The 15689-nt window shown below is 32.2% G+C and overlaps 1 protein-coding gene across 1 annotated transcript in view; it reads right to left on the bottom strand.

The window, feature by feature from the left end:
* LOC148947173 (vitellogenin-like) overlaps positions 1-15689 on the bottom strand; it is a 117366-nt gene that overhangs the window by 55990 nt on the left and 45687 nt on the right. The window contains exons 14-16 of the mRNA XM_089096914.1: positions 14531-14727; positions 7467-7633; positions 2948-3164 (exon numbers count right to left, since the gene is read on the bottom strand). Coding sequence (XP_088953040.1) covers positions 2948-3164; positions 7467-7633; positions 14531-14727 — 581 coding nt within the window. The remainder of the gene's footprint in view (positions 1-2947; positions 3165-7466; positions 7634-14530; positions 14728-15689) is intronic.

Here is a 15689-nt window from a genome sequence, read left to right as displayed (position 1 = left end):
ATTTGCAAAGTTAGCTACAGTGAGAGAAAGTAAAAGAGCAAAAGAGAAGAGTGGCAAAAGATATTTATGGAAAGGGTAAAAATGGGAATTAAAAAAATAATTTGAAAACGAATTATTTTAAAAAGGAAACTGGTAAAAACAGTGTTGGTTCTCCTGTATAATTGACCAATAGTGTTGGTCAATTATTTTTTTTGTATCTTAAGTCAGGACAGCAGCTTGCCAAGAACAGTACCACTAGTTCAAGATGTTATAGCTTAAATATGATTTATGATCTACTAGAATTTATTATATTTAATACTTTTATAAAATTTAATGGTAATCTATATAAGCAAAGTATTGGAATTCCTATTGGGGGGGGGGAGGTAATGCTAGTCCATTTATACCTGACCCGTTTTTAAGCTATTTAGAACATGATTATATGATGGATGAAAAAAATCCAAGTAACATAAAATATTTGCTTTCAAATAATGAAAGATATTTAGATGACCTTCTGGTGATAAATTGTGCAGATTTTTTAGAGATTTCAAATAAAATATATCCACCAGAGTTGAAGCTGGAGTAATCGGAATGGCAAATATGACCATTATCTAGATTTAGATATTATTGTTGCACCTATTAATACACTATTGTTTTGAATACATAACAAAACAGAAGATTTTAATATTGAAATAGTTTATTTCCCATTTACTAAAAGTAACATACATTCGAATATAACATATTCATCGTATTTTTCCCAACTATTTAGATATGCAATAAATTGTACTAATTACATCAATTTTAAAAGTAGATGTAAAATACTTAGCAATAAGCTAATCGTACGATGTTTTTCCGCCAATAAACATGCTTAGCAATTTAAAAAGATTTGTTTTCAATATAATCAACTTTTAAATACGTATAATAAAAATTATCAAGATATTTTGAATGATATTTTGAGATAGCCTGTTGGATGAATTTTTTTTCTCTTTCCGGTTTATTTTTGGAGTTTAGGGTTCGTTTCGACACATGCAGGTAAAGAATAACGTAGGATATTTGGAAACTAATTCGTAGAAATTGAGCGAAAGTGAAATGGTTTTGGTTGACTGTTAGTGTTATGCAAATAATGGGAGTTATACTGGCTGAAGGATATTCTTTCAGAGTTGGGATGTGTTTAGTTTGATTTAGTGCTAGGTGAATGTTACTTAAGGATGCTTGGAAATTTTTTTTTTGAATAGTTTTATATTTTTGGGTATTTTGTTTTTGTCATGGGTATTCCACAGTTGTCACTACATAGGGGTATGCCATATTCTATGGCATGGCGCGCTCATTTTGCCTGGGCAATGAAATTTAAGCGCCGAAACCTATATAGGTAATGAGTTTTCATCTGATGAGCCCTGATATGTGGTGATTACTTGGGAAATATTAAAATGTTGTAGATTTAAGGTGCTATGGCTTGGTTTTGGGATGACGACTTGCACTTATTAGTGCTGATTTTGCTCTATTTTGGACTTGATTTTCGGATTATTGGGTTGGATATGCTGTTTTGTCCTAGGTGATTGGATGGATGAGTAAGGGCTAGACCTTGTTCAAGTGCTCATTTATCTCAGTTACTAAAGTAGGAAAACATTTTTTTTTTTTTTTTTTTTTTTTTTTTTTTTTTTTTTACCAAGTAATTCCCTGTAATACATTATAATGATATTGATATAAAAATATTGGCAACAAATATTCTTCAATGTATTACTCCCAACCCCTTCCCCCAAGTTTCAGAAATTAAAAGTCACAAAAATAAAAAAAATACCTTATATAAAGGATCCGTTACAAGGTACAAAAAGCAGGAAAAACAATTCCCAGAGCCCCCTCTTGGAGCAAAATAAAAAAATTGCTAGAGCTGACAATATATTACTTGACATATCTCCCATGGATCCATGGAGCTCCTTACATACAGGGAGATACTATCATGTCCTTTGTATTATTTATTGGATTTTGTAAGGTACCGGAATTAGCAAGCTGCCATCGCGACTCTTAATGCCTTAGAAAAATTAGAAAACAGCTACCCTAATCTTAGGTCCCAAAAAGAGCAGTCGGGGCAGCGATTCTCGATTTGAGTGAGAACTAAAAGAATTGAATATTTGTTGTAATAAAGTTTTCCGGAGGGTTTTATTAAATTTGGAATAAGCCGCAAACAGTTTTTTAAGTCGTTTCCTTGGCTAGTATACGGAACCGAATATGTATTATGATTTTCATCATCAGTGCATATTTGCTTCACCTTTTTCAACGAGTAGAAAGGATCAAAGAAAAGATACGAGAAAAATAAAAATGAGACAATAGAGAAAAGAAGAAAAAGACAATAGTAAGAACACTGTATAAACGCAGGGATTTTAATAAATAAGTTTTATTATAAAGGAGTTTTATTATATTTACAACAGAAACGCTAATGCCATATCAGTCGTGTCGCTGCTTATTATACTAAATCAAATCTGACTGAAAAAAACTTTATGTATGTATTATCTTTTTTTTCCTAAAGAGGGAAAATGAGATGAAGTGAGGGATAAAAGGCAAAAAGAAAATGTGACAAAATGCATAAGAGGTAAAAATAGGTACTATAAAATAAACAGTAAAAATCGGCGAAATTTGCTTCTTTTTTCAAAAGAGGGACAATCGGTGGAACAGAAAAGAGTAGAAGTCAAAGAAGAGATATGGCCAAAGCCAATTAATGAATGGGGAGAGAAGAAAATATTATGAAAACACAACCGAATATGGCGATATAATACAAAACAAAGTGAGATAAAAAAAAATTAAAATCATAAATCTATTTTTGTACTTTTTTAAAGGAGAGTCATCAAATGAAAATAAGGAGGGGAAAGAACAAGAAAGAATGATTGGTAATTGATATTATAATCCGTAACACCATACATACATACACGCTTTATTAGTACTGTTTCCTTGATGTACGAATGAAACTTTGACTTACTTTAGAGACACTAAAATCGAAATGCCCCTCTTTAACTCCAATGTCCAAGAAAGTCTTGATTGGCAAAGGAGATGAGTCAGTAAACAAAGATCCAGCTTCGGTGTAATAGCCTGTATCCTCATCTGTGTCATAATAAGATCCTGCGTAGTGGCTAGAGCCAGTTGCACTGACTCGCATGGGCTTGACAAGAGGCAAGACTGCTCTGGCTTTCTTCATACTAGAAAGTTTGAAGTCTAAGAAACTTTTTGAATATTTGTATGCTGCTTGACTTCCCAATTAGATAATTGAAAGGTTTGTGGGTGGTTAGACCCATAAAAATCAGGGTTATCAACTGCAGACGCCAAAAAAGAGTGCACATCAGAGCCAAAAAGAGTGCAAGTACTTAAAAGAGTGCAAGTACTTAAAAAAGAGTGCAAGTCAAAAAATTTCCGCGCGTGGCTTCCGCCACGCGCACAGCCCCTTTCACTGTTCTGACCACTCTTATGCCATTTACAAATAATAATCAGTCATCTTTCGATCAATAAACATATTACCTTTAAATTTTTCAAATGTATTTAAAATAAAGTTAGAAGCACTCCCTGGACCTCTAAATAATGGGTTAGATAATGACTATTATTCATTTTTAGCTTAAAAGGTAATTCTCGGCTGGAAATTTGCAGGTGATTTTGATTGCTTGGATCTTTAACTGAACTGTTGTTGGCTTCATCAAGTGTTTAGTTAAAGTTTTGTCTCCATTTTTAATTTGAAAGGAATATAAGAGGTCCAAGTAACTAGTCGTGAACTATAGCTGACTTTACTGTAGTCAGGTCAAGTACCGTTTTTTATTTCACTTGATACTTTTCCTATTATCATTTCATAAAAGAGCAAGTAATGGGCAAAAAGAATGCAAATCCGGTCCGTGGTGTGAAAGAGTGCAATGAAAAAACGGGTGCATTTCACACGAAAAGTGTGCAAGTTGGCAACCCTTATCGAGAGGGTCTAGAGCCATTTCCTTGTGGCACTTAGAACACTCAAATTCTGCAGGCAAGGTACGCAAACCCCTCCATAGCCAAATAACAGCCATACATCCCTTGTTCCCTTGGTACAAAGCCCCCGAGCTGTTTTCAACATAAGAATTTTATAAGAAATTGTTCCAATAAAGAAGAAAATTTTATTTCATTATTGCTTGTTTTTGTCTGAAAAATAACTGTTTCACGATATATGACAGCTCTTTACAAAGGCTACTGAAAATTTTGACAAGATCAAACTGAAGAAAAATAGAAGAGCTTAAAAAAAGAATTCAAAATTTGTAAAGAAAAGATAATATTAATTTTCAGATTTACATACTCATATATATATTTAAATACTTACAATTAGTTTTTTATATTTAAATTTTGATTTTAAATGCAAACATTAACAGTCTGTTGGCTCCCAAAGAAAAACTGTAACTTCAAAGGTAAGCTAAAGCTTCTTATATGTTTGGTGCCATACTATTTAGCTTACGATTTTATGGGTTACGAATTATGTTTTATTTTTTGCTAATTTCTCCTCCTTTTTTTTAATCTGGTACCCGCTGCCACCAAATACTGCTCACCTGCATATGAAGGTCTTTTTCATCAAAAAAATGAATTCCAGAATTTTCCTTTTTTTTAAGATATACATAGCTCTGTAAGTTTTGGCGTAACCAATTCAAACAATCATATTTTATGTTCACTGACCATGGAATTTTAAACGATGATCAGCTTAAAATATAATGAAGGAATGAAAAAAAGAAAAGGCATACTTTTTATAGGTGATGAAAATAAAACTGTTTCTCTAACAAAATTAGTTTTTGACGGGCATTGTCCGAGCAAAAGTATTCCCAAAAAGTCGATTAAAGGGTTTATTTACAATTTTTGTTATCGTCTGAGACTGCACGAGCTAAAGAACCTAAGAATAATTTACATACGCGTTACAGACCCTAGAATTAAAGTTACAGATTTTTTGAGTAGCTCGATTCAATATGGTCTTTAGCATATACCTATGATTTTCCAAGGATTTGTAAACTTAATTCAAAATAATACCTTACACATTTCCTATGCTTACAGTTACACATTCTTTCCAGCTCAAATATTATTTTTTTGGCTATTTTAAGCTTGATTTTAAAATATATATTGACAGATACTAAATCATATACATGAACACAATAATGCAGCATATATTTTTTATTTAAGGATCACTTTTGTAGCCTTAATTCAAATTAATTGTTATACAGGGAGCCTATGGACTTAAGGATACACAATCTTCCAAGCTTACAGGCTGTTTCTGTGATCTAAAGATTAACTTTTAAACATATACAAAAAAAACATGTATATGAGCACATCCATATAAAATATATACCTTTAATATAAGAAGCATTTTTAGCCTTAATCAAAATTATTTGTTACACAGTTCCAAGACTCTTAGTTACACATTCTTCCCAGCTTAAATGATGTTTTTTGCGATTATTAACTTTATTTTTAAATGCATGTGAACAGTTGTTAGATCATTAAAACAGCTTTAATGTTTAACAGCTTAAATGTTAAAACAGCTTAAATGCTGTTTTTTTTGCGATTATTAAATTTATTTTTAAATGCATGTGAAAAGTTGTTAAATCATTAAAACAGCTTAAATGTTAAACAGCTTAAATGTTAAAACAGCTTAAATGCTGTTTTTTGCGATTATTAACTTTATTTTTAAATGCATGTGAACAGTTGTTAGATCATTAAAACAGCTTAAATGTTAAACAGCTTAAATGTTAAAACAGCTTAAATGCTGTTTTTTTGCGATTATTAACTTTATTTTTAAATGCATGTGAAAAGTTATTAAATCATTAAAACAGCTTAAATGTTAAACAGCTTAAATGTTAAAACAGCTTAAATGCTGTTTTTTGCGATTATTAACTTTATTTTTAAATGCATGTGAACAGTTGTTACATCATTAAAACAGCTTAAATGTTAAACAGCTTAAATGTTAAAACAGCTTAAATGCTGTTTTTTGCGATTATTAACTTTATTTTTAAATGCATGTGAACAGTTGTTAAATATGAACTCAATAATATAATATATACGTTTGATTCAAGGAGTATTTGTCACCTTAATTTTAAATTATATGTCATACAGATTCTAGGCTTAATTCATTCTTTTCAGGATAAATGCTATTATTTATTTATTTTTGCAGAATTAACGTTAATTATTAAAACATATATCGATATATGCTAAGTTATATATAGATACATGATCATACAACATAGCACACAACTTTAATTCAAGAAGTATTTGCAAAACTATGTGCAATACAGTTCCAAGACTCAAAGTTACATACAGTTCCAAGTTCAATACAGTTCCAAGACTCAAAGTAATGTACACGAATTTAATCATATAACATACAGCTTTAATTTAAAGAGCATTTGCAACCTTAGTTTAAATTTATGCAGTTTAAAGTTATACAGTTCCAAGACTTTTAAGTTACAAATTCTCCCCAGTTTGATTGCTGCTTTTGTGATTCTAATTTTAATTTTTACGTTAAAGGCTTATTTTCTACCATTTTTAAACCTTTTTTTTAAATATATATATAAAAAATGTTATATCAAGTAATTAAACACAATCACGTTCACATAAATATAAAAATTGATTCTTTGGAGTATTTTTAGCATAAAGTATCATGACAAAAGTTCACTGTTTCGATGTTCCGACTATTTCACACTTGAAAGAAAAATAACAAGAATAGTGAAAATTTGACATATTTTTCTATTCGCATCTGCTAATTTTTTGGGAAAGCAATTTGGCATTTAATACAATTTTTGGTACTTGTATGATATACCCCCTGCATCTCAAGAATTGAAGTTAGGTTAATCCTAATAAAATATACCCAAGTATGATAAAAGTATAATACTTTAGAACCAAATTTGGGCTATATATTTGGACATTAGGAGGGGAGGGGGTAATGACAGCGGGTCTGCCTGCCTAATGTGTTAGCTACAATTATTCTGATATTATGAAGTAAGAATTTTTATCTGACTTCCCACTGTCCAAATACTTCCCCCCCTAATGTGCAAATTTATAGCCCAAATTATATATTTGCCATCTATAAAGAAACATTTAAAAGAAATGGGAACTTCCTGGGAGGATGTAAAAAGGTTGGCTTTGAACAGATTGGGATGGAGGATGCGTAGCTGTGTTGGCCTTAGGCGGGTTAGTGCTGTGGTGAGTTGTAATTAGTAGTAGTAGTAGTAGTATTCTGTCAATTTTCTGTCTTTTCTTATGCCAAGTTGAATGAAACTAGTTAAAGAAACCGGTTTACAGTGCGTCAATCCATGAACAACTTGAGATGCAGGGGGTATATCATACAAGCACTCAATTTTTCATTTAAAATCATGTATTTTAATCACGAAAACTGACCACCACCACCCCCAAAATTTTGATTTTTTTTGTGTCTTCATAAAATAACACACCAAAAATACTTTACCCCCGACATGAATTTTCATGAGTTGGCGCCCCTGTATATGAAAATACATACTAACCATGATCGATGAGTAGGATTTTCAATGGTTGCAATGGAGTTCAGACTGGTAACAACATAATGCTGGACTTGATAAGATGGGTCAATCCAAGTGCCAACAGCAATTCTTTCCCACATGGGTGTAGGGGCATCAGATCGGAAAAGCAGATTTAGGGCCGCTATTCTTACCTGCAAGATGATTGGATTCGGGCATAATTATAAAATACGATGGATAAAATTCTTTGAAATGCATCATAATGCACAAGAATATTTCTCCCCAAAGAGAAAACGTAGCTAGTAGGCCTGGGAAGCATTAAGTTTATGCACAGGTGTAGACCACTTGGCTAAAACAAAACTTGAGTAAAAACAAAATAATGGGAAGAGAAAAAAAGAGAAGAAACAAAATTATAGGAAGAGAAATTTTTTATCTAGAAAATGAAAATAAAAACTTAACATCTGGATTTCTAGCTTTTTTGCTATTTGATTTGTCAGTCTGAGCTGAACTTCCTCAAAGTGACGTAAAAGGTCTCTTAGAGTCTTATTTCATTACTCTTTCCGCTTTAAGTTACCTTTAATGACTTGCATTTCCTATTTTCCTCTTTGAGCAATGGTGTTGAATTGACAGTCGTAATATGCCTGGCTTTCTGATATTACAAATTACATAAGCAGGGTTTCATTAAAGGTAGGACACTTTGTATTTTGAAAAGTCTAAGCTGTTTTTTTTCACAGCTGGGGTATCCAGCTAGTACTTTCAGGGTTTTTTGATGGGGGGGGGAGGGAGGATAGGCGTAAAATAGTTGTATACTGTCCTCACAAAAAAGCATATGCTATATTTTTTTTTCTTTTTACACCTGCCGCCCAAAAGGGACTTTGGGTAGTCAAAAACTCATGCTGCATCTTCATAGTTTTGAAAGAAATCTTCAGTTTCTTTTTTATATATATTAAATACAAAAAAAACAATTTGATTAAACTAAAAGTAAGGAGTGACATTGAAACTTAAAACGAATAGAAATTATTCCGTATAAGAAAGGGCTGTCCCCTCCTCAATACCTCGCTATTTACGACAAAGTTTTTTATTGTTCTAAAAAACAGAGTTATGAAAGAGCTAAACTTTAGCGTAAAGAGCGAGGCGTTGAGGAGGGGACAGTCCCTTTCATATACGGAACAATTTCTGTTAGTTTTCAAACAGTTCGTGGTAACGAACTGTAAGTAAGGAGCGACCCGGCTCAATGGTAACCGAAACTCTAAAAAAGGTATTTTGATACCAATAGATACATCAAAAGAATCAGATTTTAATTCTGATTTCAAATATATAAGTTTCATCAAGTTTAATAGTACCCATCAAATGTTACGCACCTGAGAAAATTTGGCTGATTTTCGAAAAAACGGAGAAAGACGCCCTAAAAGTTATAGAACCTTAATGAAAATCACACCATCATATTCAAGGTATCAGAGAACCCTACTGTAGAGGTTTCAAGCTCCTATCTATAAAAATGTGGAATTTTCCATTTTTTGTCAGAAGAAAGATCACGGATGCGTGTTTATTTGTTTTTTTTTTTGTTTTTTTCCTCAGGGGTAATCGTATTGACCCAGTGGTCCTAGAATATCTTGGGTGGGCTCATTGGAACGGAAATTAAAATTTCTAGTGCCCTTTTTAAGTAACCAAAAAAAATGGAGGGCAACTAAAAATGGAGGGCCCCCTCCCACGCTGATTTTTTTCTCAAAGTCACCCAATTAAAATTTTGAGATAGCCCTTTTGTTCAGCATAGTCGAAAATCTAATAAATATATCTTTTAGGATGACTTAATCCCCCACAGTTCCCAGGGGAAGGGCTGCAAGTTATGAACTTTGCCCATTGCTTACATATTGTATTGGTTATTGGGAAGTATACAGACATTTTCAGGAAGGATTTTTTTCTGGTGGAGGGGATTGCTGGAGGAGGGGATTACTCGGGAGAATCTTGCAGGGGAGGATGTTTCTGTGGGGTAACGGACATTTCTATGAAGGGGGCGCCGGATTTCCAAGCATTATTTATAAAAGTATAATAATATAAATTTTAAAAAAACAAGTTTTTACAACAGAAAGTATGAATCAACATTAGAACTTAAAACAAACAGAACTTATAACGTATCTGAGGGGGGTGGCTCCCAGTTCAGTACCTCGCTCTTTATGCTACAGTTTTTTTTTAGTGCTTTCAAAGGAGCTATCTATTCTAATTAAACGGCCTTTGTGATTCAGGGGTTTGTGAATTAAATTTTATTTTTAACTTTTAACGTAAAGAGCGTGGTATTGACTAAGGGTAGAACCCCCTCATATACGCAATAACATATATGTAATTAAAAAAAAAAACAATAAAAAAACAAGCGATACGGCTCAATAGTAATCGAAACTTTTAAAAACGGAGTTTTGATGTCAATAAATGTATCAAAAGAATGGGCTTATAATGCTGATTCTAAATATATAAATTTTATTAAGTTTAGTATTACTCATCAAAGGCTACGAGCCTGAGAAAATTTACCTGATTTAAGAGGGTGGAAACATCCCCTACAAGTGAAAGAATTTTAATGAAAATCACACCGTAAGATTCAGCGTATCAGAAAACCCTATTACATAGGTTTCAAGCTCATATCTGCAAAAATCTGCAACTTTGTATTTTTTGCCAGAAGAAAATTATACGAATATAGAAGTTCGTTACGTAAGTTAATTTGTAAATTACGTCAGAACCAAATTTAGAGACAGCCATTTAGCAAAAGAAAAGTAAAACTTTTATGTAAATTTTGTTTGCTTATTCAATGAAGGTGAGCCAAGATAAAAGCTGCATTAACTAAAAAACCATCAGAAATTAAATAAAAAAACCAAGTTTTTTAAACTGAAAGTAGGCTAAGGAACGACATTAAAACTTAAAACGAACAGAAATTACTCCGTAAATGAAAGGGGCTGTTCCCTCCTCAACACCTCGCTCTTTAGGCTAAAGTTTGACTCTGTCTCACAACTTTAGTTTTTAAAACAATAAAAAAACTTTAGCGTAAAGAGCGAGGCGTTGAGGAGGGGACAGCCCCTTTCATATACGGAATAATTTCTGTTCGCTTTAAGTTTTAGTGTCGTTCCTTACTTTCAGTTTAAAAAACTTGTTTTTTTATTTAATATGTTTTAAAGTCGCTGCTTACTTTCAGTTAAACAATTTTTTTTTAATTTAATTTCTGAACGTTTCTAAATTAATACAGGTTTTGATTTTGGCTCACCGTACATGAATAATTAAAACGAAATTTGCATATTAATTTTACGTTTTTTTTTAGGCTAAATGGCTTTCTCGAAAGCTGCTTAATTTTAAGTACGAACGTTTTGATTAGTAATGAATATACGTAACTCACGAATTAACTTACGTAACGAATTACTATATTCGTATATTTTATTACGTATATTAGGGGGGTTCGCCCCCTAGTCAATACCTAGCTCCGTACGCTAAAGTTCATTTTTTTTCAGTTCTATAAGAATGACCCCTTAATCCCAAAGGCCGTTAATTAGAAATAAATTGCACTTGTGAAAGTACTAGAAAAACTTTATCGTAAAGAGCGAGGTATTGACTAGGGGGTGAACTCAATAATATACGTAATAGTTTCTGTTCGTAAGTTTTGATGTTGAAAAGTTTTCAGTTGAAAATTTTTTCAGTTGAAAACTTGTTTTTTGATCGTTTTTTTTAAATAATGCTGGGAAATTCTGCACCCCTTTCATAACAATGTCCCTTTCCCCCATGGGCCTAGTTGCCCTCCATTTTTTTTGGTCACTCAAAAAGGGCACTAGAAGTTTTAATTTCCGTTTGAATAAGCCCTACTGCGATATTCTAGGACCACTGGGTCGATACGACCACCCCGGGAAAAAAAAACCAAAAAAAACAAATAAACACGCATCCGTGATCTTTCTTCTGGCAAAAAATACAAAATTCCATTTTTTGCAGATAGGAGCTTGAAACCGCTACAGTAGGGTTCTCTGATACGCTGAATATGATGGTATGATTTCCATTAAGATTCTATGACTTTTGGGGGGTGTTACATCCTTTTTTCGAAAATAAGGCAAATTTTCTCAGGCGTGTAGCTTTTGATTGTTAAGACTAAACTCGATAAAACTGGTATATTTGAAATCAGCATAAAAATTTGATTCTTTTGATGTATCTATTGGTATCAAAATTCCTTGTTTTTAGCGTTTCGGTTACTATTGAGCCGGGTCACACCGTACTTACAGTTCGTTACCACGAACTGTTTGATATAATTTGTGTTTGGAAATATATCTATAAATAAATATATATATATATATATATATATATATATATATATATATATATATATATATATATATATATATATATATATATATATATATATATATATATATATATATATATATATATATATATATATATATATGTAGATATATGTAAATTAATAAGAGAAATAAATGCAAAAAGAAATATATGTAATCTATTTATCTTGTACTATCTTACTTACTACTCTACTTAATAAATTGACAGTACTTAAAATACCAAGGGCACTAATAATTAAATCTATTTGTCTAAACTGGTAAATTGGAATCTTATACAATCATATATATCTTTAAAAATGAGAAAAATACGAATTTCTATTTTCCATAAAAGGAGCTTGATTCAGAGTTATGCTATTTTTGGTAGTAGTGATTGCGACATTCAAAAACGAATTTTGGTGAAAATCCGACAAAAAATGCGCTAAAAGCACATTGCACCAAGTACCTTAGAAGGTATAGTTTTCCTTTGAGGATGAAGTTGTCCTTGAGAGTCATCAATCTATTAATATTTGAATTTTACGGAAAAAAGTGAAGTAAAATTTAACTAGTTAATTTGGCTCATCTATTTTCACGATTCAACATGGCAACACTGATGAAAATGTCGTGATGCCCTCATAAATTCAAATATCTAATGCACCAAAAGAAACGTCTTAAAAACGTGGTTTTCAGATATGAATAGATCTAAGATGGGTCGAAGGGGTAATAAATGCTTATATTTTGATGTCATGGGTAGTTCAAGTGATATTGATGATGTATTCTCAGAAATATCAGACATGATCAGAGCATATACACTTGCAGTTGTTGTGCATAATTTCTATCAAAATAGCCACGTAAAAGAATTAAACAGATATGTAGTCACGAATTTTGACTGACAACGACACATTTGTGAACTCTCTGCATTCCAAATACTCTAGCTAACGAAAATAAATTTATTCTAGAAGATGTGAAAATACTGGCCGAAACATAATTTTTTCAGATTTCCAGCCCCCTCTCACCCCCCCCCCCTAAAGAGAACTGCCCAGTTTTTTGTTCATAGCTGTAATAATTTATTAAACTACACTGTCATTCCAATTACAATTAAAATGCCATTAAAATAAAATAACGGGTAAAAGTTTTAATTAAGACAATGAACATTTAGAACAGTTTTCCCTTTTCGTTACAGAAAATAAATGTTACCTAAATGTTACAAAAATATATTTTTTTTCAAACATGAGCTGTTCAATAAGCTGTTGTTTTCAAAAAGAGGTTTTAGACATTTAAAGTACATCAAAACAGTTTTAATGCCAAAGTCTTATTTTCCAAATATTACAGTGAGTAAGAAAAGTGGATATAACACAGCTTGAAAAGAAAGAGAACGTTTAAAATATCAAAGGAGAAAGAGAAAATGGATTGAACTAATCACTGGAGGAGACGAAGTAAAGTTTCAGAAGACGAAGGGAAATATTCCTTTTTCAAAAAATATTCAATTACATCTTTTAAATAAAAGCACTGACTTGGACTAAAAAGAACAAAATCAAACATAAATCATTACCGTCCTTTTCGACTTTTCGAAATTGTCACATACTCGTATGTCACAGATTTCCCAAACGAAGTGGCAAAACTCACAAAGGTTGGTTGTGTATCTCCCTGATAGATAGCATTGTTATTAATTTGTTTTTATTTATTTCTTGTTTTATTTACAATATACCAGGGGTACGAAGGGACATCTAGATTTTGAAAAATAATTAATTTTTGGTATTTTCTTCAACAAATCGGTAAACACAAAAGAATACTCCCATCGATTTTTTAAAAATCTCTTTTTTGTATCTATATTAAAAAATCGCCGCTCTCTCTTGTATTCTTGCAAATTTGGGCCCCTGTAGTAAACTTATATTTTTTTTTTTACTGGAATATTTTCGTGTATAGAGTTTTGTAACTTAGTCTGCTGTTGGCTACGCAATACATAGGATAACTCTATGATTTTAATTTTTGGTTGTTTTTCCTCCTTGATGGTGTACGACAATTTTTTGGTACACCCTCAATCTACTGCATGCTTTTTTTTGTTTCAATAAACGAAGTAGTTCATCTCCTTCCTCTGATTATTTTTCTATTACAAATATTGCCTGAATCTCCCAAATGTCACCCTTTTGTTTTGGTGGACACACTGTTGTTTAAAACTGCCACATTTTGGAGAAGAAACAAGGAGGTTCAAAAATAGTTATCGTTGTTAAAATAGTTCGAAATAATTATGACATTAATTTATTATGACATTATTCTATGACATTATTCATTTATTGTGACATTATTTATTATGTCATAATTAATTATGACGTTAATAATTATGAAATTAATAAATCGTTGTTAAAATAGTTATCGTTGTTAAAATAGTTAAAAATAGTTTGATCAGTTCAACTGATCGAAATAATTATGACATTAATTTATGGATTTTGTGTTTTGAAAAAAAAAGCTATTATAACAGTCATAACAAAACCAAATTTTTGTTAAAAACAAATTATGGCGACGTTTCAAACATTTTTTCGTTTTCAGAAAAAAGTTGTAATTTTGAATTGTTTCTTTTTTGAAAACGTGCGAGTTACATACACAATGAATAAGTAATGACTGATCTATTATCAGGCGCGTATGATGAGGGAAGAGAGGTTTGGGGCCGCCTGGGCCCTAGGAAATCTGAGAGGCGAAAAGAAAAAGCAGAATACACTTACTAAAAGAATTTTATGCTCTTAGAGTGTTATTCACAAAAAAAAAAATACAGAAAAAGAAAGAAGATAAAATTACCTCAGGATCCTCGTTGGTATTGAAAAATATTGATCCCAAGAGATGGATTGTCTTCGGGTTGTGTCCAAGTGCTAGTCTCCTAAGTGCAACAACAGCTTTAACTCTTGGAAGGATTTCATATTCTGTTTCCTCTGAGTCTCTTCCACCTCTACCTCTTCCTTTGTGTGATTTACCATGATGGCGGTGTTTCTTACCTCCTGAAAGAAAGAATATAATAATTTGGTTTAATTATAACTGACGAGCCAGCCAATAAGGCAATCATTCATATTTGTTTGTAGTTCCTTTTTTTTTGCAGATCCAACTAGACGTTTGAGGCTTAGATATCAGCAAAGCCACTCCATCCACCCCTAAGCTCATATTTCTAAATATAGAAAGGTATTGGCTTTTTAAAAGCTTCTATTTAATTCGTCTTTTGAGGTCAAACTCTGTAGTCAATATTTCACCCACTTACTGTGGTCTGCTGAAGCTGAAATTTTCCATGTATTGAATTATGGCAACAATAAATGGGAGTCAGTTTATGATACGATCTCCCACCCACTACAAAATTTAAGCAGAAGTATAGACAACCCTCTAACAGTCTTAATTCCCACAAAAATCTTCCTAGCAGAAAGGAAGGTATGCTGCACCTTCGTAGAGCCAAAATCATACAAGAGTTTACAATGTATGTGGTTAGAGATATAAAATGTACCCTTGGCCTCGCCAAAACCTCCAACCTCTTCTCCACCACCGAGTATTAGAAAGGTAGACATTTTTTATCTTGTCTGAGCTAGGATCATACAGGGTCATACTCTAAATTTGTATCATTAAAGCTAACACTTCTAACTAATTCCCCCGATTGCCAATGTCTTAGCGGAAAAGTGGGCATGTCGCACCACGTCTAAACTGAAATTGTACAAGAAATTTCAGTCTGCATGATAAAGAACCAAAATAGGCCCGTGGGGCATCCAGAAACATCCCCGGAGACTTTCTAAGGTTGCCAAACAACATAGTGATTCAGCAAGAATTACGCAAGGACTTTCATTCAAAACAACCGGGGCATAGATGCTCTCTAAATACCTCCCTTTCAAAACAGTACTTTAGACAATATTTCCGTCTATTTTTCTTCTTTGAAAATCGCCTATGTAGTAAGCCTAATCGTAAGCCTAATAGTAAGCCTAAG

The sequence above is a fragment of the Artemia sp. Qi Xiang Cuo genome, chromosome 11, assembly GCF_049724085.1.
Source record: "Artemia sp. Qi Xiang Cuo chromosome 11, ASM4972408v1, whole genome shotgun sequence".
In the NCBI taxonomy this organism is placed as follows: domain Eukaryota; kingdom Metazoa; phylum Arthropoda; class Branchiopoda; order Anostraca; family Artemiidae; genus Artemia; species Artemia sp. Qi Xiang Cuo.
This window is presented reverse-complemented; position numbering and strand designations above follow the sequence as displayed.